General features: G+C 42.3%; 1 protein-coding gene across 2 annotated transcripts in view; it reads left to right on the forward strand.

The window, feature by feature from the left end:
• Positions 1 to 22397, forward strand: part of RBM11 (RNA binding motif protein 11) — a 206057-nt gene extending 183660 nt beyond the window's left edge. For both annotated transcript variants that reach the window (XM_078656210.1, XM_078656211.1), the window contains exon 5: positions 21888 to 22397. In XM_078656210.1, the coding sequence (XP_078512336.1) occupies positions 21888 to 22214 (327 nt within the window). In that variant the 3' untranslated portion in view covers positions 22215 to 22397. The remainder of the gene's footprint in view (positions 1 to 21887) is intronic.
• Positions 22398 to 24948: the final 2551 nt, after the last annotated feature.

Here is a 24948-nt window from a genome sequence, read left to right on the forward strand (position 1 = left end):
ACAGATGGGCTTGCCTTTGGCGTGCCTTCGGCGCACCGCCGGCACGCCCGCTGCACCCGCCCGCTGCACGGACAGGAAGACTGTGTCCTTTTATCCAGTGTGGAGGAGGGTGGGATGCGGCCAGCAACTGGACCGCAACCCTTTCCTCCCTCCAGTATGGCGGATCTAGCGAGTCTCTCCCGCAGCGTCAGCACGTAGTCTGCTGTGCTGCGCTGGGAGAGGAGAACAGAAAGGTAAGGCTGGGCTAGCACAGAGCACCAGACAGTTACAATGTGCCACACAGAGTACTACACAGATGCAGGATAAAATACACGATAGTACACAAAGTTTAAAAAAAGAATGCTTAAAAGCGTCACACGCTGTCCCCCGGCTTTCCGCCTCAGGGGTGAGAGCTAGTAAATTAGTGTGCGCGCTCGCACTAAAATGCGGCTTAAGTACTCAGGGAGGGCGGGATGCGGCCAGCAACTGGACTGCAACCCTTTCCTCCCTCCAGTATGGCGGATCTAGCGAGTCTCTCCCGCAGCGTCAGCACGTAGTCTGCTGCGCTGCGCTGCGCTGGGAGAGGAGAACAGAAAGGTAAGGCTGGGCTAGCACAGAGCACCAGACAGTTACAATGTGCCACACAGAGTACTACACAGATGCAGGATAAAATACACGATAGTGCACAATGTTTAAAAAAAGAATGCTTAAAAGCGTCACACGCTGTCCCCCGGCTTTCCGCCTCAGGGGTGAGAGCTAGTAAATTAGTGAAGAAGGCTGCTTATATGAATGTGCACAACTGTAGGATCTGATATATCGCTTCTGTACGAATGTTACTACCATATATGTGGGCTTTGCACAGCCACACTAAATTTACAAGAATGTATGTAAGATGATCTGAAATCTTTAATCAAATTTGTTTAGAAAAAATAATAATTCATGCATGGGTTTGCTTGTAATTAGGTACCATTGAGGGAATTTTGAAGAAAATGTCTAGGCTGGTGTGGTTTGTCCCAAGAAGAAAGTGATAAAGGCTTGGCAGCCATTCAAGGTCAGATGGCTAGATACCAGATGCTCAGTCAAAGAAAAAGAGTTACTAACATTTAAGTGGGCTGTTATTAAATGTTGTTTCCTTGTGTGGGACAAAGTGTTCATGCTATGCACTGATCGTCACCAACTAGTTAACATTTTGAATAGAAAAGCTTAGATAAAAACCACAGCTGGAATTGCTAGGTTGAGTACAAAATTATTAGGATATCTTTTCAGTGTTAATCCTAATCTCGGTGTGAATGTGAGGATGTTGATGATGCAAGAGTGTTCTTTAGGCTGCTACTGACCTCTGTGATACCAGCAGTAATAGGATTTAAAATGTTTCACCTTCTAAATGGTTGGAGATGTTAAACAATGATGCAAGGTTGAAGAGTTGTTTTGAAGTACTGTGTGGAAGGCTGCAAAACCCCCACACATGGACATCTCTGGGAAAAGGTGCAAGGGTATTGTGGACTGGCATAAGCACTACTCGGAGGTCCCGCAAATTAATACCAGAGCAAACGTTGGCGGCGCCATGTTGCAGGGATTCTGCGAAGTCACAGAACTGTGCTTGGGACCATGGAACCATAGTAGGCAGGGTCTTGAGTCATCCTACTATCTTGGTACCCATGAGCCTGTCACTGACTGATTATAGTGTCTCACTTGCCCCCCCTACTCACTCACAGATGAACAAGTGATTAGAGACCCCAGAACACAACACTCTTAACCCTCTCAGGAATCGTGGTGACAGGACACCCCCTTTTGCTCTCGTTCTTGTCCGCAATAATATCTGATCAACACAAAAAAAGTTTAATATATTTATTTTAACTACCATGCGCTAGTATGCCACAATAAGTAAGAAGATGCCTAAGATCTTGGACGAGCTGGCAATTTTCTTAGGTATAATCCAATTATAGCGAGCAGGCGATCCAAAGCTTGTCAACTTAGGGACGGCTCACAAGAGCCTCAGTGAAAGTGGGTAGGAACGCACTGCTTGCATGTAAGTGCGCCATTACCCCATAGCGTCTTGGTAGTTGTGGTTCAGCTTTTCACTCAAAGTTCATATTATTCTTCAGCAAATGTCGTCTTTCGAAATTGTATCTCTAGACACCAGTATTTCGGGATTCCTTCATCATCAGCAGAGAATATTTAGGGGTTGCTGGGGAATACTGCCTAAGTTCCCCAAAGTAATAAGCCAAACACTTATAGTTTTGCTTTGAAAGGGTGAAAACTCAATTAGGAACTTGTATCATAGTCAATGTTATTGAAAAAAGGGTACAGGACGCAATATCTTCTATCATGATGACTTTCAAATTTTTAGTATAAGTTTAATATACATTTCAGTATGTATCCAAATTAGTGAAGAGGACTCTGTACTCCGACAAATTAACAAATATATATACAACATAGAACAAGACACTGACCAGATCCCAAGATTCTGTTCATTTATATTATCTCCTGACAAATCATAACATGTTTTGAAAGCAACTTAGGGAGAGGATGTCAACATTTCAAACTGTTAGTGTTCAGGTCTTATCAGAACAGGGGTTGTCTGACTAAAGTTTCCTAGAAACCATGGAATCTTGGGACATTCAATAAAGCCTCCTGCAAGCAATAGCTGCAAGAATACTTCAAGACAGAGTCTACAATGGATGCTGGGCCACTCGGTTAGTCAGACAGTTCCTGTGGGGTAAACAAATTATTCTGAAGAAGTACACCTTTGTATTGTGTGGAGAGAGTTGTCACACCTATACATACAAGAGTATCCCTAGACAAAGCCATCAATGCAAGATGGGCCACTCTGTTCCTTAGACGGTCCTGTAGAGGTAAATGGATTACTTCGGAAAAGCACACATTTGCATTGTCATGCCACCACATGATCTGCAATCATGTTACTTGCATGAGACAATCCAAATGTGTGCTTTTCGTAAGTAATACATTTAACTCAACAAGACTCTCTAAGACACCACTGTGTATAAAAGGACCTCAGACACCACCACCATAGTACACTTCTGGACCTGTGGATACTCTGAGAGGAAGGGCTGCTGTGCTGCTGAAGGACTGCCACTCTGCTGGAATGCACAGTTGTTTTGCTGTGTTGACTTGGGGACCTCTTGCCTTGGTGAGGACTAGACCTGCATCTCTTGAACCCAGAAGCGAAAGTGACTCCCAGTGGTAGCTGTCTGGCCTCCTGATCTGTAGCCTCAGTGACAAAATAGGCTTCCAATCACCATGCACCTGCCATCTGTGAATCTACTCTGACACATGGTGACCCCTAGTCCTGGACCCTGGGAAGTGGGCCTACGATGCTTGCCAGAAACTATGCATCTTCTTTGCTAAGCGACGCTTTCCCGAGCAGAACCAATGCATTGACTTGGTTGAGTAGCACATCCCTGAACAGAACTGATGCATCGCCGCTGCAGCATGGATGGTACCCGTTGCAAAGACCTGCATCGTCTACTGCAATCCTCGGAACTGACACATCGCCCAGTGATGCATGCCAACCCAGGTCCTCACATCTCTAGTCGACAGCAGTTCCGTCAATGACGGTGGGCTCCGCATCGCAGCCCCTCAGAACCAACACTTTGCCAACTTCCCGCCACATCCCCGATGTGGAACTTCACATCCCAAGCCCTGTTGACGGGATCCTTGGCATTGACGCAACACTACCTTGCACCGCAGCCTCACCACATATCTGACCCGGATTATCGCTTTGGCTACACAGCGCATCTTCGTCATGGATCCATGCAACCTTCTGCAAACAGGATTGAAGATATTTCAGCTGGCCTAACTGGGTCCCTCTAGCCGGTCTGCACTCCATCATGGTTGGCCTAAACTTGTGACTTTGTTCTGGTCTGGCACAACTGGATCTCCCCAATTGGCACTTGGTACCTTTTGGTACTTTTTTCACTACAATCGTTAAAATTAAATATCTCCAGTTCTATTCATTAGATTTTTGTCATTTTGGTCTTGTTTAATTTATTAACACCTATTGTATATTTCAAAATCTGTTGTGGGCTCCTTTTGTGGTGGATTTTCACTTTTTTACTGTTTGAAGTGTTGCACGAATACTTTACATTATGTCTCTAAGTTAAGCCTGACTGCTCTGTGCCATGCTGCCAGGGAGATGAGCAGAGGTCAATTTAGGGTTTGCTTGTGACTTACCCTGACAAGGACTGTGGTTGGCGATTGACCAGGGCTTACACCTCAGTCAACCAACAACCCGAATTCTTACAGGCACTATGTACAGATCACCTGCTTTGCAGCATGCCAGTGCTCCATTTGACAGCTGCCATGCACATACTCTAGTAAATGTTTGATCATGCCCTGCTAGCAGCATTTTAATATCACATGCTTACTTTGTGATTTCCTTTCAGCACACGCTATGAAGAACGGGGGGTCGTCCATGTTCAGACATATTCTGACTGCTATAATTTACTGTAATAGGGAAGAAATATAGAAAAAGAATTGGTACTCATACACAGGAAACTTGTTCTAGGTAGACAGGGAACACAGGAAACGTGTTCTAGCTACACAAGTTCCAGCAAGTGGAAACGGTGGGACTGTGGCTTTCTCCAAAGCAAGTCTACACCTGTGGTGCCCACATAGATTTAGACCTGCTGGAGCACCCTTACCCAAGATTGTGCATAAGCATAAACCCACCTTAGAAAGAAGCTTATATTTGTTGGTTGGTATAGCACTCATCATACAACCTAATAGCAATGGTGTCACAGTTACAATGTCTGCCTGAGGTGTCCGAGACAAGAGGTGTCCAGAATAAGCTTCGGACTCATGATTTTCCCCAGGGGTCCGGTTTAGTGAAAAACACCTGCAGCAAATTAGGATGTTTCTCTAATGCCCTAGCATATTACAGCAGTGGCACAAACATTCACACATCTGGAAGCTCTGGGAGACAGGGAAGTGGAGACTAGGATGGCTTTTATAGCTGGGCCTGCAAAGCTCAGGTCAGTGGACTCAACAACTGCTTTCGCCTCCCTGGCTATGGGTGCCAGTTAAAAGGACAGCAGTCAGGGTTTTTGTGTTTTCTGTTAACCCTGTTCCCTCTGCAGATAGTTTCCTCTTAAGCAGGGTTCTACCAATTTCCTCTATTCCTTTGTTTCCTTGTAGTCCTTTCCTTTTGCCCATAAAGCGACGGTTGTACATTATGGGTTGTTAAACACCCGTTCCCTCCAAAAACATAATGGAGAGGTGTTCTCATTGTTGCAAGACGGAGAGTTTGATGGCTGGGAATTACGGAGACATGGCTGGAGGATTCCTCGCTACCGGATCTTGTGGCTGCCTTACCGGCAAATTTCTCGGTCCTACACTGTAATAGAGCGGGGGAGAAAAGAGGTGGAGGGGTGGCACTTTTCTTTGCTGATCGCATGCGGGGAGAAACAATCTTAGCAGAAAATTTGGGTGGGGCGGAGGTTCTAGGTGTTAAACTTAGACTGGGGACAGATTGCTTGACTGTCCTGGTAGTGTATCGTCCTCCTTGGGCTATGCCGGAGTTCCCGGACCTATTTTTGAAATTAGTGCAGGACCTGCGCTCGAGATATGATAATTTGGTCATTTTGGGAGACTTTAATTATCATTGGGAAACTACCCCAAGAGAAGGGCAGGCTAGCCACATTGATGAGGCATTATTATCGTTAGGTCTAACCCAACAAGTAAAGGGGCCGACACATGTGAAAGGTCACACGCTTGATCTGGTGTGGACGTCACTACCGGTACAGGGAGCAACGATCACGCGACCGTGTGTTTGGTCGGATCACCATCTACTGAAGGGAGATCTCCTGATGAACCCACAAAAAACAAAACCTGTAGAAGGCCAGAGGTTGGTGAGGAAATGGAAGAACATCAATGGAGACAAAATGGTGGCACATCTCTTAGCTAATCCATCTCAGAACCGTCAAGATGAGAATCCTGATGCTCTTTGTAGTAATCTAGATGTTAGACTTCGAAGGGCGGCCGACTATGTGGCGCCAGCACGCAGGGTCAATTTAGTAAACAGAGGCCCAGGGTCTCCCTGGTACAATGACTCTTTAAGGGAGAAGAAGAGAGCTCTACGCAAGACGGAGAGAGCTTGGCGCAGAGCCTACGATACTAAGGCGAGAAGTCTTTACATGCTAGAATTAGCGAATTATAAACGGGCAATAATAGCTAGGAAGGCGGATTTCTATGAGGAAAGGATCATTACAGCCAAAGACCCTCAGAAAGAAATCTTTCAAGTCCTAAATGAACTCAGGAAAGTAAAAGAACAAAGGCCGGAGTTCACTTTAGAGGACTGTCAGAGGTTTCAGAACTTCTTCACTAGCAAAATTAAAGACCTTATTTCGGAAATTGCCTGTACTCCCATACATGCCTGCCCCCCACAGTCTACGTCGACTAAGAAGTTGGTGGACAAATCTCTGGACATTCTTCCTCCCATCACGAAAGAAGAACTGTCCCTGCTTATGGGGCGAGTTAAGTCCGGCTCCCAGGCTGATCCCTGTCCCCCTGAAGTATTCAAACTGGCTATGCCAGGAATAGAAGAGGAGGTTTTGACTCTCTTGGACTCATCCTTAGCATTAGGCAAGGTTCCCTTAGCCTTTAAGGAGGCAAGGTTGATCCCTCTGCTAAAAAAACGGGGGGCTGATGTGAAATGCCTAAAAAACTTTAGGCCTATTTCCCAGATCCCTTTCCTCGCCAAAGTGCTGGAACAGCATGTTCTGTCCGATCTTTCTGACCATCTAGAAAGGAACGATCTGTTGGAACCAAATCAATCGGGGTTCCGTGCGAATCATAGCACGGAACTGGTCATGCTGTCAATTGTGGATGAGCTCAGGAATAGGGCAGACAAGAAGATACCTGGTGCCCTGGTGCTGCTAGACCTCTCCGCGGCGTTTGACACCGTGTGTTATAAACAACTTTTGTCGCGGCTGAGGGACTTCGGCATCCAGGGCACAGCCCACGCCTGGTTTGCTTCTTTCCTACAAGGGAGGACACAAAGAGTTCAGCTGGGAGAATTGCTCTCCAATGCAACACCAATTTCCTGTGGAGTGCCACAGGGGTCGGCTTTGTCGCCCCTGTTATTTAATATATACCTCCAACCATTGATTTCACTCCTTAATCAAATGGATTGTCAGGTTTATAACTACGCTGACGACACTCAAATCGTTATCCAAATGGATAATGCTCCTGGGGCGTCAGCAAATCTGCAAACTATTCTCAAGCATACAGCGAATTGGATGTCGCTGAACTCCTTAAAAATCAACCCGGACAAGACGGAGGTTCTACCTATTACCATCGCTGGCAATCCATGGCACGACGGGTTCTGGCCTAGGGAACTTGGGCCGCCCCCGGAGCCAGCAGTAGCAGTAAAAAGCCTAGGCATCCATGTGGATGATAAACTTTCCATGCGGAAGCAAATCACCACGGTGGTAGGAACCTGTGTTGGCCTGCTCCGGCAACTTAGGAAAATTGCTCCACTATTGTCCTATTCCACCTTGAGACGAGCAGTGTCCGCAATGATATTAGCAAGGTTGGACTATGGCAATTCGCTTTATTTAGGATTGCCCCAAAAACTCTTGGACAAACTTCAGGTGATGATGAATGACGCCGCTAAGCTTATTCATAAGAAACCCAGGAGCACGCATGTGTCCCCACTTATGCGCGAGCTGCACTGGCTCCCAGTAAGACAGAGGGTGCTCTTCAAGGGGTTATGTATTGCACATAAATCGCTCTATGGCAAGGCACCAAGATATATTAAGACCCGCCTGATTCCATACAAACCGGGTAGGGCGCTAAGATCTGCGGAAGCAACCCTTCTTTTCCAACCACGCTTCAGACTGGCGACAATGGGTGGTCGGGCCATCTCTAATACCCTCCCAGCAGTTTGGAATAATCTACCGGCGGATCTGCGTAAGGAACCTAATTTGTTGTCCTTCCGGAAGAAGTTGAAAACCGTTCTTTTCCAGAAGGCCTGGGGTGGGCTATAACTCCAGGGAAGGGCCCTTTTAGGATTTCTGCTGTGCTTACCGGACAAGCGCTTAGAGACCCCTGGGTTATAACGCGCTATATAAATCGAATAAAATAAATAAAAAATAGTCCTGTGCTAGTCTCTGGCTGGCGATCCTCAATTGCTTTGACTAATTTACTGAAGATTCCAAGGCAGAACTCCCTCTTGACTGATGCCCTCCCCCTTGCCCATCTTCTTGCTACATACTGGTAGCTGGGGGGATAGTTACAGCACTTCCCTTACCCAATCCTTGTAAGCACAAATCTTTAGTTTTGGGCTTTGGAGTGAATGATTATTATTGATCTGATTGTAATGTATTTTATACTTTCAATACAGAAACCCAAAGGTCTACTGGTTCTGTGTGAAGTCTGGTGACATGCTGAGCTGCATTGCCATAAGGACATCACCTATGTTTATGCTGCCTGATGCCTCTTTTCCTTGCGCTCGTATTCACTTCATGAGTGTTACAGGTCAATCTGAGGTACTGTTCTCTTCATGAGTGTTCCAAGTCACATCAACGGTGTCCTGTCTTAGGGAGAGAGGCAGATTATCTTCTCTCCTGAGAAACCACAATGAGCCTCAACTTATGACGATTTGCCACGCCATATCATAGTGGTCCTCATGGGGCTAGAGGTGAGTCTATTATAGGCAGTGGATCAGGCCATTAATAAAATTCAAGATGAATGAAGCACCTCAGCTTTCCAAACCAGTACTACCACCACCACTTCTATTTCCCCCACAGCTATCAGAAATATCTTGTCCCTGGGCGGTGGAATGAGTGGGCTTGGTGGTGCAGGATATAGTAGCAATAGAGGAATGGCCCCGTCAGAGAAATATGGTGGTGATCCTCACATCTTTTCTACATTCAGTACCCAGTGTCCCCTACATTTCTTTTCCTGCCCACAGTATTTACGACTTGTCTAGGCAAAGTCTCTTATTTTGTCATGTGTCGGCTGCAGCTATCCCTTTGGTCAATAAATATTCTTGCCTTCAGAATTACAGCTTGTTTCTGAAAGATTTTAAGACTATATTTAGCAAGAGGCAAGCCAAATAGGGTGCTTTTGTGGAGTTATTAACGATTAAGCAAGGCCACTGCGATTTGGTTTCAGATATCAATTGTTGGTTGAGATAGCCTGGATGGGTAAGGGAAGGTGCTGTTGCTGTCTATTATTGCATTTGAGAAGAATTGAAAGATTCTCCAGCTCGGGTGTAAATTGCCATGAAGCTTTGAATGAATTGAGTGATTTATAGGTGTAGATAGAATCTTAACAGAAATATTAAGAACACCAAAATGTTTTTCAGATTAATCCAAAAGAATGGAGTCCCGAATCTCCTCATGTAACATCTCAGGAGGAACCCATGCAAATTGATAAATTGAGAATGAGAGACAGAGAAAAAGATAAATAGGACTGTCTCTATTGTGTAGGAGGAGGGCGCTCTTTATGTAACTGCCCAAAGAAACTAGGAAACTGCTAGGCTCAACATTGAATGGCAATAGCCCTAGTACTAATAAGTGGTTTGTTTATTACAAGACTTCTTACTACATGGCTGTACAATTAACAACTCCAATTTTCGAAAAGAAAGCTAATACAGCACACCCATATTAATGTAAATAAATCCAAAATAGATGTATTGGACATTTGTTCATCATAATCTAAGATATTTGATTCATATAATCATAAGGCGAGTATAATTTATCCAATCCTGTGCAGGGCTTAAGAGGTAATCCACACACACCTTCCATTGAAAAATTATTTTTATTGATGTTAAAGAAATTCCCAACTAGCAAAGAAGCCAACATGTATTTCATTTGTACACATCTGTACTCAGACTTTCTCAAGGCACAGAATCAGTGTTGTAGGCAGAAGATCCACTACACAACGGACAACTAGTGTGATTGAAAACCTGGTGTCAACTCAAAGCGTTCATATATTGGGTCTGGCTTTCCCAATACACCCACTGAGGTGAAATGTACACTGGTATTCGTGATCTGCTGCTAGAAGGCCCACAGAAAATAGTCGCTAGTACAAACAGAAGTATCGCTGCAACCGTATCAGATAAACACACAGTTGCTCGTGGCCATAGAAGGCGACAGACGTATCATGGTCAGGCCTTTTTTTGCTTTTTCACCACTCCACAATCAAGTGCCTCACTAACGGACATTACAGCTTGCTGATTTAGTGAAGGACACCACTGCGGTTGACATATAATAGTTTTCTTTACACTCGTGACAATATTCTTTGTACCTTTTCGCAGTTGGTCACGAACAACCGTGTGTTTATTTGATACGGTTGCAGCGATTCTTCTTTTTGTACTAGCGACTATTTTCGGTGGACCTTCTTGCAGCAGATCAAAAATACCAGCTTCCTGTTGAGAAATTTTCAGCAGCTCATATATTCCATACAAGAAGCGTTTTTGACATGGGTTCCGGGGAACTAATAGAAAATTCCTGAGATCCATGTCATCAGAAAGAAGTGTTGATTCACCTGAGAAAGTGTTGAGGTTTTTGTCCAATCAAGGCACTACTTCCCAACACTTTATGATGTCACCACCCCAGAGTGTTCTGTTTGTACATAATGGTGATCAGGCCTATTGATACTAAACCCTTCGGTGTTACCCAGGAATCTAGATTGGCACCTATTAGTGTCCAAAGGCCAAACCACCCATCTCTTCCAATTGAGGTCTGATGAAATAAAAGAACCATTACATATCATGGGATCTAATATATCCACACTGGTGTGTTCAAATGCTTTATCTTGGCTATACCAAGACAGGAAGTTTGTTGCACTGTTTTATTCAGAAAAATCATTTGATGTTGTATGAGGCACGCTCAAAATAAGGGCTCAGTTCCCTGACCGTGCCAATATTTTGTTCCCCACAAAATTTGTGTCCATGGTGTTCTTCCAAAAGTCGAAACCTTCTACAGACAGTTGGGAAATAAAGGAAGCAGATTATATCAGCTTGGTGTTTAGCATATTTTTCTTTGCAGGTAAAGGTGCAAGCGTATAATAAGAGGCAGTGACTGATGTCAAAACCTGAAAAATAAGCAAACGTTTATGCAAATGTTTTTGAACTACCTTTTGGTGGTGTTTGGAAGTGCTCCCATTGAGTTTAATTGTAAACAGTGCATAGGATACTAGCTTTGTGTAAGAAATGGTGACTATAATGTTGATAACTGGACATGTCGCCAAAGTTAGATGTGCCGTCCTACAATTTGTGCAGTCTCAAGGTCCCAATCATCAGAGAAAGTACTAGAGTTGATATCATTTAACAAAATTTTAAAGAAATATGGAATTTATAACTGTTCAGTAGGACCATACGCATCATACCATACCCTGTCCCATACTATTCCTTCCGGAACTAGATCTGCTTTAATGTTCACCAGGGACAGGACCCTAAGCTCACGGTGCAATGATGCTTGAGGTTTCAGAACCAAGTTCACAAGTTGTACTGCAGAGCGTCCTGGCAGATAATGTCTGTTCAGAAGTAGGAAAAAGACTGTTACCAAACAAATCCAAAGGAACAGTAAAAGTAATCCAATTGTATTTGAGATATGTAACCAAGGAGCAACAAAGCATGTCTTTTTCAGTCAAAGATAGAGGGCAAATGTGACAAATGACAAGAAGTCCCTAGTTGGCCTATAGATCAGGCAGAGAGGGAGATTCCTCAGTTAGAATGACAAGGGGTGAAGGGGAGGGAGGGGGAAGCTAATTAGCCAGCAGATGCCATAACCACATGAAAAATAAATCACAGATATTGAGGGAAAATTATAAAAACACAATTCAAACCACAAAGTGTATGTACTTGTACAAATTTTTAATTCACGATATACAAAAGTTAATATACAATACCAGTTTAAAAAAACATAAAAATGTACTTGTAAATGTACATGGGTGCAAAAGAATAATTTAAAAACACAAGAACACAAGTTGTCGACGCAGCGTTTCGGTTTCTATGATTTTGACCTTCATCAGGACAGGGTTTCTAGAAGAAGAAACATCTTATTTAGAAAAGGTTCTATTACATTTTAATCATCAGTTTGTTCACACATTATTAACATTAAAAGACCCATATTATCTGGCATGATTGCTTGACAAGTACAGTGTCACATTTTTCCTTTAACATAGGTGGGCACATTTCCGCCTCTTTTATTAAACATGTGGTATGGTCTTGGGGGGAAACCAGGGGGGAGGGAACCCTTGGAAGGCTAGGGTTTATAGAATATTACACAAACCCAGTGATTGAAGTAGGGGTAACACATGACTAATAATGTGTTGTGGCCAGTTTTTTAATAATTACTGGAGCAAGTGGTGGTTTACGAATTAACTGCCGTTACAAAAAAACCCATAATGATGCAGTTGTACCAGTACCTTTGGAAAGGGAAGACAGGATCCTCTCTATTGGGTTCTGTATACGTGTTGTTGCATCCAAACTTTTGGAGGCACGTTCCCTTGAGTGATGCGGTAGTTCTAAAAAGAATATTTGTATTTATCATCTCAGGTCATCATAGGGTTTACTGCTACGGTATTAAGACAACCTGAAGAATTACCTTTACAGTTAGTCTTATTGGTGTATCCTTTGGTTCTATTCACCAATGAGATGGTTCAAGTGTGAACTCTGTAGTGGCTATCTTCATCAATTAGATAGTCTCTGTCGGAGCCCTGTGTTGTGGCAGAGAACGGATAGATATACTGTATGATCTCTCTAGTAATATCTCGAGAATTTCTAATAGGAACAGTATGTTCGATTACCTTAAAAGAATTCGGTATTCCTGGTATACGTGTCGATATAAAACGTTACTCAGGTTGATCAGATGGATCTCTTTAGAGGTTACTCTCTTCAATTAGTAATGCTCTGTCGGAGTCCAAAGGCGTCCACTGTATTGGGAGAAGCCATATATACACTATTTAATTAATCCTGGTTTGGAATGATTTAACATGTCTATAGTACTGAACTTTTATTCTAATTACCTTATTTCTTTATGGAATGAAGTGGGAGAGTGCAGGTAGCCACCGATAATTCATTAGTCACTGGTCATTTCTGGAGAGAGGGTGATGGACACCAATTTAATGATTTAAACACTGTTTATATTCGCTTACAGGTAAGACTCTTATCTTACCTGTAAGCGAATATAAACAGTGTTTAAATCATTAAATTGGTGTCCATCACCCTCTCTCCAGAAATGACCAGTGACTAATGAATTATCGGTGGCTACCTGCACTCTCCCACTTCATTCCATAAAGAAATAAGGTAATTAGAATAAAAGTTCAGTACTATAGACATGTTAAATCATTCCAAACCAGGATTAATTAAATAGTGTATATATGGCTTCTCCCAATACAGTGGACGCCTTTGGACTCCGACAGAGCATTACTAATTGAAGAGAGTAACCTCTAAAGAGATCCATCTGATCAACCTGAGTAACGTTTTATATCGACACGTATACCAGGAATACCGAATTCTTTTAAGGTAATCGAACATACTGTTCCTATTAGAAATTCTCGAGATATTACTAGAGAGATCATACAGTATATCTATCCGTTCTCTGCCACAACACAGGGCTCCGACAGAGACTATCTAATTGATGAAGATAGCCACTACAGAGTTCACACTTGAACCATCTCATTGGTGAATAGAACCAAAGGATACACCAATAAGACTAACTGTAAAGGTAATTCTTCAGGTTGTCTTAATACCGTAGCAGTAAACCCTATGATGACCTGAGATGATAAATACAAATATTCTTTTTAGAACTACCGCATCACTCAAGGGAACGTGCCTCCAAAAGTTTGGATGCAACAACACGTATACAGAACCCAATAGAGAGGATCCTGTCTTCCCTTTCCAAAGGTACTGGTACAACTGCATCATTATGGGTTTTTTTGTAACGGCAGTTAATTCGTAAACCACCACTTGCTCCAGTAATTATTAAAAAACTGGCCACAACACATTATTAGTCATGTGTTACCCCTACTTCAATCACTGGGTTTGTGTAATATTCTATAAACCCTAGCCTTCCAAGGGTTCCCTCCCCCCTGGTTTCCCCCCAAGACCATACCACATGTTTAATAAAAGAGGCGGAAATGTGCCCACCTATGTTAAAGGAAAAATGTGACACTGTACTTGTCAAGCAATCATGCCAGATAATATGGGTCTTTTAATGTTAATAATGTGTGAACAAACTGATGATTAAAATGTAATAGAACCTTTTCTAAATAAGATGTTTCTTCTTCTAGAAACCCTGTCCTGATGAAGGTCAAAATCATAGAAACCGAAACGCTGCGTCGACAACTTGTGTTCTTGTGTTTTTAAATTATTCTTTTGCACCCATGTACATTTACAAGTACATTTTTATGTTTTTTTAAACTGGTATTGTATATTAACTTTTGTATATCGTGAATTAAAAATTTGTACAAGTACATACACTTTGTGGTTTGAATTGTGTTTTTATAATTTTCCCTCAATATCTGTGATTTATTTTTCATGTGGTTATGGCATCTGCTGGCTAATTAGCTTCCCCCTCCCTCCCCTTCACCCCTTGTCATTCTAACTGAGGAATCTCCCTCTCTGCCTGATCTATAGGCCAACTAGGGACTTCTTGTCATTTGTCACATTTGTTTTTCTCCTCGTCCCCTAACGGATTGTGAGGAGACCTCCCTTTTCAAAGATAGAGGGCATACACTCGTAGCTTGAAAGGAGATGGTCGCAGCTCAGGTTCACTTGAATCCAATGAGAAGTCATCATAATGCACGAAGTAGCCAGACGCCGACTGGTCCATTTTTGGCAGCTCAGCAGGTTTTGTAGAACTGGGAGATGAATCGATCTGTGGCATTTTCACATAGACGTCATCAATTTTTAGAATTGAGATTGCTCTACTCGTTGATTGTACAGTTATAGTTGTTTCAACAGGAAGAAGTAATAATTCATTGTCGTTTACACCTTCTCTTTGGAGAGGGAAATCTCCGTAGTTATTAAAACTTCCATCTGAACTTCCTAAACGGTAGTGAGAGGAGTGCGGCAGCAACTCGGGAGCCCACGCGGCCTACTGTTGACAATCGGCCACATAGTGTGGTTTGATCAGATCAAAGGAGGTAAACCTTTTGTCTCTGTGACCGAAAGGGGCAGAAGAAGTACAGTTCTAGTACATTTGACAGCCAGGACAGGGACAGTTACAGGTACTCTGTAAGATGGCCCAAATTCTTTCTGGTCCACAATTGTTTCTGTGACCAGGTTCCCAATCTTTTTGGGACTCTGGTAGCTCTTGCCGGTATGACCTTCACTCCTCCAGTGGTGATGCGTTTTACTTGGATGTTGTTTTGAGTGCCCCGGAATTCATTGAGTTCCTGTAAAACAGCCAAACATTCATTGATGTCAGATGGTGATTCCGCCACCACTGCACTGACATTATTGAGGTCTGGTGCCCACATTCTCACACCAAACAGGAGTTCATAAGGAAGACGTTCCCTCGAGGATTTTCTTGGCATGTTATTAAATGCCTACTAGACCCCATATAGGTGGTTGACCCAGCAGCCACCCAAGCCTAATACCCTTGCTGTCAAGGACTGCTTTAAGTCACGGTTTTTCCACCCAACTAACAACTTTGCCTCTGGATTTTAAGGGAGGAAGACAGCACTTTTCCCATGGCTTCTTTGGAAGCCCAAGAGCTTAACGGCAGGCCCCGGTTAGAATGTAGTGTGCCAATTTCTTATGTCCTGATAAAGACTCGCAAATCCTTTAAAACAGTTTGAGCGTCAGCTGAGCGCTGAAGCCAAACCTACAGGAATCTAGAGCATGAATCCACTGTCACCAAGATGTACTTTTAAGCCCCATCTGAGTGTAAGGGGCTGCAGTGATCCAAATAAACAAATGTCGGAGGTTTGTCTGAGTTCAATAGAGGTGTCTGAGGTGGACGTGCTGTGGTTGAGCCTTTCTTCTTTTGACAGATGTCACATTCAAGGACAAAGTCCTTGGTCTATTTTGCTACACCTGGCCACCAATAGTGCTGCTTCAGTAGTGAGGCTGTAGCAGGAACCCCTGTGTTTGCGAACCCAGCCCCTCATATGCGACTAGTATCAGTCCCAATCTGCGATCAGTGGTTGGTATTACTCTCTACCCCACTCCTGGAATCTGAGCAGATGGAATGTTTTGTACATCTAACTTGCAGGAGTAATTGAGTGGAAAGCCTTTCAGCAGCATTGACAGCCTCTATTATGTCTCTGTCTAATCTTGTACTAGAAGGAGTGATTGCAGGAACAGCAGCAGTGCGGACTGTTCTCCCTAGCGGCTTCATCAGCCATGGAACTCCCTTCAACGTGAACGCCAACACGTTGATGAAGCTTGTGCTTGATTGTGCAGCCCTTGGAATCTCCAAATCCATTCTGGCCAAATAGTAAAGGTATTCATTATTGGACTGGACACAGTGGTATTATTCGCACATGGTATGATTCGCACACTAAGTGTGGGGAATTCGACATCCATACTTTGAAGCACCAGTATTAGGGCTTGGACTTTGGCCAGCTGCACTGTACAATCCCCTAGGGACTATGTGTGTGTGTTTGTTCAGGACGGAACTTTCCGTCATGCATGTGCCCCTTTCCGATTGCGTATGCCGAAGAATATTGGCGTCTTTTCCCTACGGCAGGCTGAACAAATCAGGCAATAGAGATGATCTAATCTTATCAATCTAGAGTCATTATTTCATTCAGTCTGAAGATATTCTTGTTGGTACCGCTGGAATGCTTGTGTTTATAATGTAGAATCAAATCTGTAGTCTTTATCTGTGACAGTGAGAGAGTTAGTTAGCTCATTGAATCCATCTTGGATGTAAAGCGTTTGAACACTTGCTTTAGTAACGGGCCTCTACGGTCATTACAGGGGTAACAATAATTATTCCCTTATACTGAGCTAGTGCTCTTTCGCTACCACAGTCTGTACTGCTCTGAGAATTTTCTCAAGGGGTGCAAAATGCATTTCAGCATTTGTGTACAAATGTGATTTATATGCAATGGGTACTGTATCACCTAATCAAAAGTGATCTAGGTGTACCCAGTGGGTTGAGCGACTATGCAGATCACCAGATTAGTTGTGTTTACACATGTGTGCAAATGTTTGGAAGCAATCATATCAGCTTGTACGAGACGTAAAATGTTTGTGTGTTCCTGTGTCTGATGGTTGATTATAAAATCAAGTCTGATCAAGTCGTAGAATGGTGTTTCTGCGTAAATCAAAATGTATGTTCTGCCAAAATTTAGGAATCTTAAAATGGATTGTAGTCTTTTCAGAGTCGTAGGAGGTTGGAGCAGGCTCACATTTTCAATTTTTTTTTTACAGCTAGGCTTTTTCCTTCACTTGACAAGAAACAGGGCATTGAGGAGGGCAGTTTTTTATTTAAATTTGTAACCCAGGTGAGCGAAGAATTATGTGGTTCACTTTAGCCAAGTGTTCCATTAATTCATCATCCGTCAGATAAATTTAATCTACTCGGGACAATGCCTCCTCTTCAAAATGTTAAAGTAATCTGTTAACCTGGTTGAGAACAGGTCAGGGTTGTTCTTTATACCCTTGAGGTAATGTATGCTGTGAAACTACCTGTGAGAGTGCAGTCAGATATCTGCTTCCAGGTGGTATATTCTGGCAGAAAAATCCATTTTGGATATCTAATGTTGTGTTGTATTTTTTCCACACAATGTTTTTCATTAGTGCAGCTTTGTGTGCATTCTGTACTACAAATGTCCATCCGTAAGTGTTTCAAATGTCTGTAGCCTAAGACTAGACGGTATGAATTGTACGGTTTCATTGCCAGAAACAAGGGATTATTCATGCACAAGGTGCAATGTTCTACTACACCCTGGTATTCAAGTTGTTCTAGGATTTCCCTAACTTGTTTTTTAGCTTTATTAGGTACTGTCTCTGTGGTTGAGAAACTGATTTCTAATGGGATTTTGTCATGAGGAAACTCCTCATCCCACCCAACATAATTGCGGTAAAATGCAGGCGCTAGAGCTAACGCCCTCTTCATTGGTGTATCAATGTTTAACTGATTCTGGAATTAAGTCAGAGAAAGCAGCCTGAATACGTTAAAGTGGCTGAGATCAATTCAAGCATTCCATCCATCACCTTGTTGTTTTTGCAAGGAGCATGTTTGGCTATGACAAGAACTGAACCTCTCAAATCCTGGAGTCTTATAGAGGTTATTATGATACTGTCAATAAGAAAGGAGCGTATACATTACCTGCAAGCAGATCCTACAGTTGAACCATTGGCTTCAGGCAAAGGCGAAGATTCCTTGTGGACACATTTATCCAATAAATACCAAAGATCAGGTTCTGAAAGAATATCTTGGGGGAAATATTAATAAGAGATTTATAAGTCATTCCACTTTTCCTGCAGGATGTCCTACCTTTTTATCCTGCAACCTGGAGGAGAGTACCAGCCTTACTTAAACTATTGTGAATTAGCTATTGCATATTAAATGAGATCTCTGTTTGATTGCTAGACCAACTCCAAGGTGCCAACATTTTTACAGAGCATGATTTAGGAGGAGCATCTAATCTTTTCCACATCCACAAAGAAGATGAATGGAAAATCTTCTTCAAAAACCATTATTAGCATTTTGAATATTTACTGATGCCCTTTGCTTTCTCTAACGCCCTTGCAGCTTTCCAACACTTCATTAATTATATTTTGGGGGGATTTGCTACACTCTTTAGTAATATCCAACTGGATGACATACTCATCTTCTCCAGCTCTCTTGATAAGCGATACTTGTCATCTGAGTTCTTATCAGTTGGTGCTTCAATCTTTCAATCTGGCTTTGTTTTACTCGAGGGATGTTGTGTGCTGGCGACCCTGACATGACAAGATGAGACGCTACTCACCCATTGGTAAAGGACTTCAAGGAACTTGAAAATTTAACCAATTTCTGTGTAACCCATCATTGCTTTGGTGTAGATTGGTCCTTACCTTACAAATCAGCGATGTCCTCATCCTACATCGGTCCTTGGAGAAAGCAGACCCCTTGTGTGCTGCTTGGAACAATAGTCTCTGCTGTGTGTTCCTGAAGATAATTTCATTGATAAGGGAACGGCATATACAATGAAGGTTTGAGTATGATGAAACTACCATGCGCAACAATCCACTTTCCAGTGAGGGTGTTCCTGGAGTAGGAGGACCCACTTGACAGTTTCAGATCATCCCAGTGTCCGCTATCTTGTGGAATTCGCCCAGCCTTTGAGAAGACCTCCTTTTCTTATGAAGGGCTCCTCTAGTAGATAAACATGCTGTGATCACTATGTGGTGTGATGGAGTGTTAGGAGGGAATATCTGTACATGCAAATTCACATATGGTGTCCATTAGTCCATAGTTGGATCTCCATTTCACCCAAACCTTTAATCTGTGATTATTGAAGTAATTGAGTACTAAGGGTCCTATGACTGTAGACATAATACCATGATATACATCAAATAACGCTCCCCATGTTATTTAATGTTCCATCATAATATCTGTGCCAGAAAGCCATCAGAATATATGCTATTGTATGCCAAGTTGCTGTCGCTATATGTCCCTCTATCTTCATCAGGTTGCAATATAATATATATAATATAATTATACTTATGCCTTGCAAGTGGAAATAAATGTGTCCTGTTAAGCATTTTTCCGAAGCTAGTGTTTCAATAAGTTAAAGTTAAGGCATTTATGATTATGGTGCAAAGGTCAGATCCCATTTCTTTAATACTGGTTCTTCAATTAGATCAGACCCTAGGTAACTATTGACTCACAATATAGCCTATACAATGAGATTGTGCTCCAACTCTACTTCAATAGCTAGGTTTTTAACCATAGCCCATGGAAGAACATTATGGCATAAACCACATAAGCAGAGGCATATTAATTAATATGCTATTTATTACCATTGCTGAGGGAGGAGGTTGCTTTTCTCTTTTGACTCATGCCCCCTCCCTATATTCAGCAGTGGGAATGTATGGTATACTTGTACAGTAGAACACACTGCCACTCCCAAAGGAGCATCCTGGTGCTAAGCTGCAATAAATGTGGCTGCATAAGCTCAGTCGATCTTGGGGAGGGTCAATATCACAAAGCATCAGGGATGCCAAAAAGTCAAGTCTTGTAATGAATAACATAATACACTTACGCCCCACATCCTTGAGGGTTTCTCGGTAAGATAATTGTATTCTCTTTCAGGTGGCCATGAATAGGCAGTCAGAGGCAACAACATTTCTGTAGTATGCCACTCTGAACAACAAGTGCAGCCACTCTGTTCTGCAACAGTTATGCCCAGACACATGTTCTGTGCTTACTGTGCTACACAAATAAGGCTATACCTCACTGATGAGGCATGACCTTGTCAGACCTGGTCTGGAATTGCTTGTTTTCCTGTTCAGAAGGCACCTTATATGGCCTTTTCGGCTGGCACGCTCCTATTGGAGTATGATCAAGGCTTATTTGCATATGGCTGGTCAGAGTTTGAAATGGCATAGCAAGCAAATAATTCTGGTTTAATTAGTTGAGACTTTTGCAGGCATTCCAGCCATCAATGTTGTGCTTTCTGAATTCCCTAAACTATCTTCATAATCTTAGAGATAATGCACTGGTACTCTGGCTACTGACCTTGCAGCTATACACATCAGTGAGCATGAAGGAAGAGGATTCTAAGTGCTACCCTGAATGATTTGTATTTCTTCTCTTGCATCTCTTTATTACTCATGGGCGCCCTAGGCCAGACAACGGAACCTTCCCAAAACTCTATTGTTTCATCTTAGTACCAGTTTACACCTGAAAACTATAATTTCAAACCAAAAGATTACTATGGTGTGGCAAAGGTGTGTTGATTTTGTGTAACATTTTGTTCTGTTTCCAGTTAGAAGCCATTGTTTTGTTGAAAAGAGCAAATTATGTAGCAGATAGTGAATTATGTGGCAAGTATAGTAAATCCATAATTATGTGGAAAACACAGCGGATGCAGAATCGCATTATTTTAGTGGCTCTATTCCTAGTTTATCAACTCACCTTTAATTTTAGTGATCTTTCCTGCCACCAGGCACGCAACACCCATTGGGCTCACGGGGCTTCAGCCCTCTGCCCTCCCCCCTCCCCCGCCCGCCCGTCATGTGTGTCAGCCCGGGTGAAGACAGCTTCGCGGCCTGGTGAGCATCTAATTGCAGCCAGAGCGGAGTACTTAACAGGTCTTTAGAAGACCATTTAGTTGTAAATGAGGCTTTTAGTTGTAAATGAGGCTTTTGTTGTGTGTTCACCCCTTTTTACAGCCACTCTTGTCTAGGTTTTGAATAATTAGCCCCCCCCCCCCCCCCGAAATATTTTTCAGCCTCCCCCGAAATTTGGCTCTAGTTTCCCGCCTTCCTGCCACCACCCTGAATCGCTTTGGTCTACTTGCATCAATATTTTACTACAAACAACTTTAAATGTAAATTTGCCCCTTTCCCTGTATGCCGCATTGCATTTCACCCGCTTCCACTACATATTACTTCTTATTATGCCAATATGCAACTCTCATAGATGTCCCTCTTTCCCCATTTATGCCTGAAAATCCAAATGTCCATGTAAAAAGTGTAAGTTTAAAAATGAAAAGCAAGCGCTGTTCACCATGTCAATGTTTTTGTGACGCCTAGCTCCAGTTATTTACTGTACTTTAAATATTGTGGTATTTTCAAATGTATGTTTACATTATGCACACAGTATGTTTTACTGTTGCATACTGAACAATGTTACAAACGACCTGGGTAAATGTAAATGACAATGGCTTAAAGGGATGGAGATATTGTTTTTCTTCATAATCATATTTCAGTGTTTTTATTTAAACTGTTTTTCAGATACAAACGTTATCATTTTTTTCTGCTTTAGGATAAAACTGGTTTTACTCCTCATTGCGGGACAGTGGCCCAACAGCCTTATCTCCAGATGGTACCACAGCCTTCTGCCATGTGGCCCACGCCCCCTTACACAAATGCGGCTCTCGATATTGTAGGCGGGCCTACTTCTACTGTGCATCAAACCCAGAGAGGACATGAATTCCAACCACTTGCCCACAACAATCGCAAAAGGAAAAGGAAGCTGCAAGTCAGTAAAAATGAAAGTGACAGCAGTGTGGAGAAGAAAAGGCGCGAGAATGCCGGAACATATGACCAAACGTATAGGAAGTTTAAAGGAAAGAAACGCTACGGAAAATGATTAAATCAGATTTATTTTATAGTTTTCTTGTATTGCACTACTTTACCCAAAAATTAACCCCCACCCATTCTTGCTTTCTACGTCTCTTCTGTGTCATTGTTAAACGTTCTGTTTTCCCAAATTAATGCGAGCATTATGATTATTTATATATATATTTTGTTTCCCAAATAAAGAATTGATTAAGCAAACACTCCGTAATTTTTAGATATTCTCATTTCAAGTCTTTACATAGTGTATAGTACCATTATACATTTGAGAGCTTACGTTTCACAGTGGGTGCAGGGCCAGAGCAGTGGCTAAAACAGAACAAAATAATGTGCAGCTATTTTGTTGGCCATTCACATACAGGTGAATACATATAGAATATAACGCATGCACCTTAAAATAAAAGAAAAAAACAAGTTGAAGAAATCGGTAGGAAATGCATTCTTTTATGTGATCAAAACTCAGTTGGCTAATGAGATCATTACAGATGTCGGTGTGTGTAACATGACAATCGCACAACTATTGTAGCGCAAGTGTGGTAAAAGTTTTCTGAACTCTTATTCTCCTTACAACTCTAACCGTACTGGGCCTTTTACGATTAGACAATCTCCAGCATTTCCATTTAACACAGAGGCAATAATCTTCTGATGAATCTTTCTCCACCGATAGGAGGGGTGGAAATTAGGGTCACCAAAACATCATGTTAGCTGTCCAATGAGGTGACATCTAACCTGATTTGAAATCAGGTTTAAGTATACCACTCTCAAAACCAAGCTGTAGAAATAAAGTATTGCAATAGGAAGGCCCAACCTCCTAAAGAAGTTGTCATACTAGAATTATGCAGACCAAAAGTTCTGCTACAGCTACACAGAATAAAAGCAGCAGATCATGATATTATGTATAGCTTGCTGATTCTCCCTACAGCACATTTCAATCATGAGAAAAATAGCACAGCTTCAATGGAAGAAGCACCTAGACTCAATAAGGCACAGACGATATCAAATTAATTTGGTTATTCTATTAAAGGTGCAAAATTCATGTCAATCAGCACTCTTAAGTAATCCGGTCAAAATTATCACAGCTTGCAATATAATGCTAAACATTTAGACCAAGCTTCAAAGAATGATTATCAAATAAATCAATTCACAGAGTTAGAGTCCCACTACCATCAAGGGCAGAAGTATTGCTCATTTGTCTAACAGCTCACAAAGTAAAAGATGATTCTCGAAAATCATCAAGAATCGATCTCGATCAGCACAACGTTCTGATCTCAAAGTAGGAAAAATCAGAATAGTGCCTGTTCATCAAGAAGCAAAAATCAAGTGTTTTTTCGTTGCCACTCACTTGGGGTTTCTTCTTTTATAAAGTATCTGTAAACGTTCTAGTGATGTAGCATCACACTTCTGATGGAAGACTGTTATGTGCTTCGATTCACAGAATGTTACCTAGGACATTTGCAACTACAAGATGGATTCCCTTGCTAGTCATGAGAAACGAGAGATGTGCCCTGGACACATGTGTAATGGTGTTTAGGCTAGATGCAGAGGAGCTGGGAAGGGAGGAGGGAGAGGGCATTGGATTGGTTATTTTCCTTTTGTTTATAATGTTTTTAAAATGGCTGTTCCTCGCTGCTGGCCTCGGGGTTGAAGGCAAACATCTGTGCACTATCTTACATATGCTCATCTTTCTGCCGGCCATTGGTTGTAGGCGAATAGCTGTGTAATTGGCATCATGGTCTTCAATAAACTGTATTGTTCCATAAAGTCCACATAGGCCTTACAATGGGAAAAAGGTTACAACGTTTTGTTAGGGTATGTTTTCGGCAAAGAGCTTGTCCTTTTACCACTCATTAATTAGGCATGTATCATGTATTATTATTTTATTATTGATTCTTGTTCATGTACTTATGCACAGTAGAAGTACATATATTATGTTTTCTTTTAGACGATCCACAGCACATCCTTTAAATGCATGCTTTTGTATTTAATGAGCAAACATCATGTTCCTTTTCTTGCTCACTCTTTGTATGGCACCTGGTCCCAAGGCTCAAACAGCATCCATAATCCTGTTTAGGTAAAGCTGTGCCTCACGTGTAAACGGAAAGCTTTCCTCCGCCGTTTACACGTGCAGAAACCTGACCTCACCCTTGAGCGCTTATAAAAGGCAGCGCGGAAAACAAGTCTGCGCTTGTGTTCATCTTCGGTTTTCCGGCTTGGCTCACCTGCGATCCAGCTTCTGCGGTCGTGTGAAACTTACCTGGTGACTTCCCCTGCAGCGATCCTCGGCGAGGCAGCTCCTGGGTCCCCGACGACATTATCTTCCCTGCGTCTTTTGGCTACAGACTCCTTCTTCCTTTTTCGGCTTGTTCCTTCCGGCTCCCGTCCTCTGGAGACCCGGAAACGATTCCTGCACCCTGCAAAACAGAAAAGAAAACAAAAGAACTGTAAAATATAAAGCTCCGAATAGGAGGACTTCTAATTGGAAGTACATTATCCTGATTTTAAAAAAAAGCGCAAAGCACAATTTGTCACAAAGCGAATGTGGATTTCAAGGCAGCGTGAAACACGTTCTAACAGAGTTTGGAAGAGATACAAGACTGTGGATAAGTGACTTTGAACAGTCCTTTATTACTCATTTGCTGGTTATTGCCTTGGAAGCAATATGACTTTGTGAATACAGTTAATTCATATGTGATATTTTATTATTGGACATCTTATTAGGGTGATAAGAAAAGTAAGCAAAGAACAGA

The sequence above is a fragment of the Lissotriton helveticus genome, chromosome 8, assembly GCF_964261635.1.
Source record: "Lissotriton helveticus chromosome 8, aLisHel1.1, whole genome shotgun sequence".
Classification (NCBI taxonomy): Eukaryota; Metazoa; Chordata; class Amphibia; order Caudata; family Salamandridae; genus Lissotriton; species Lissotriton helveticus.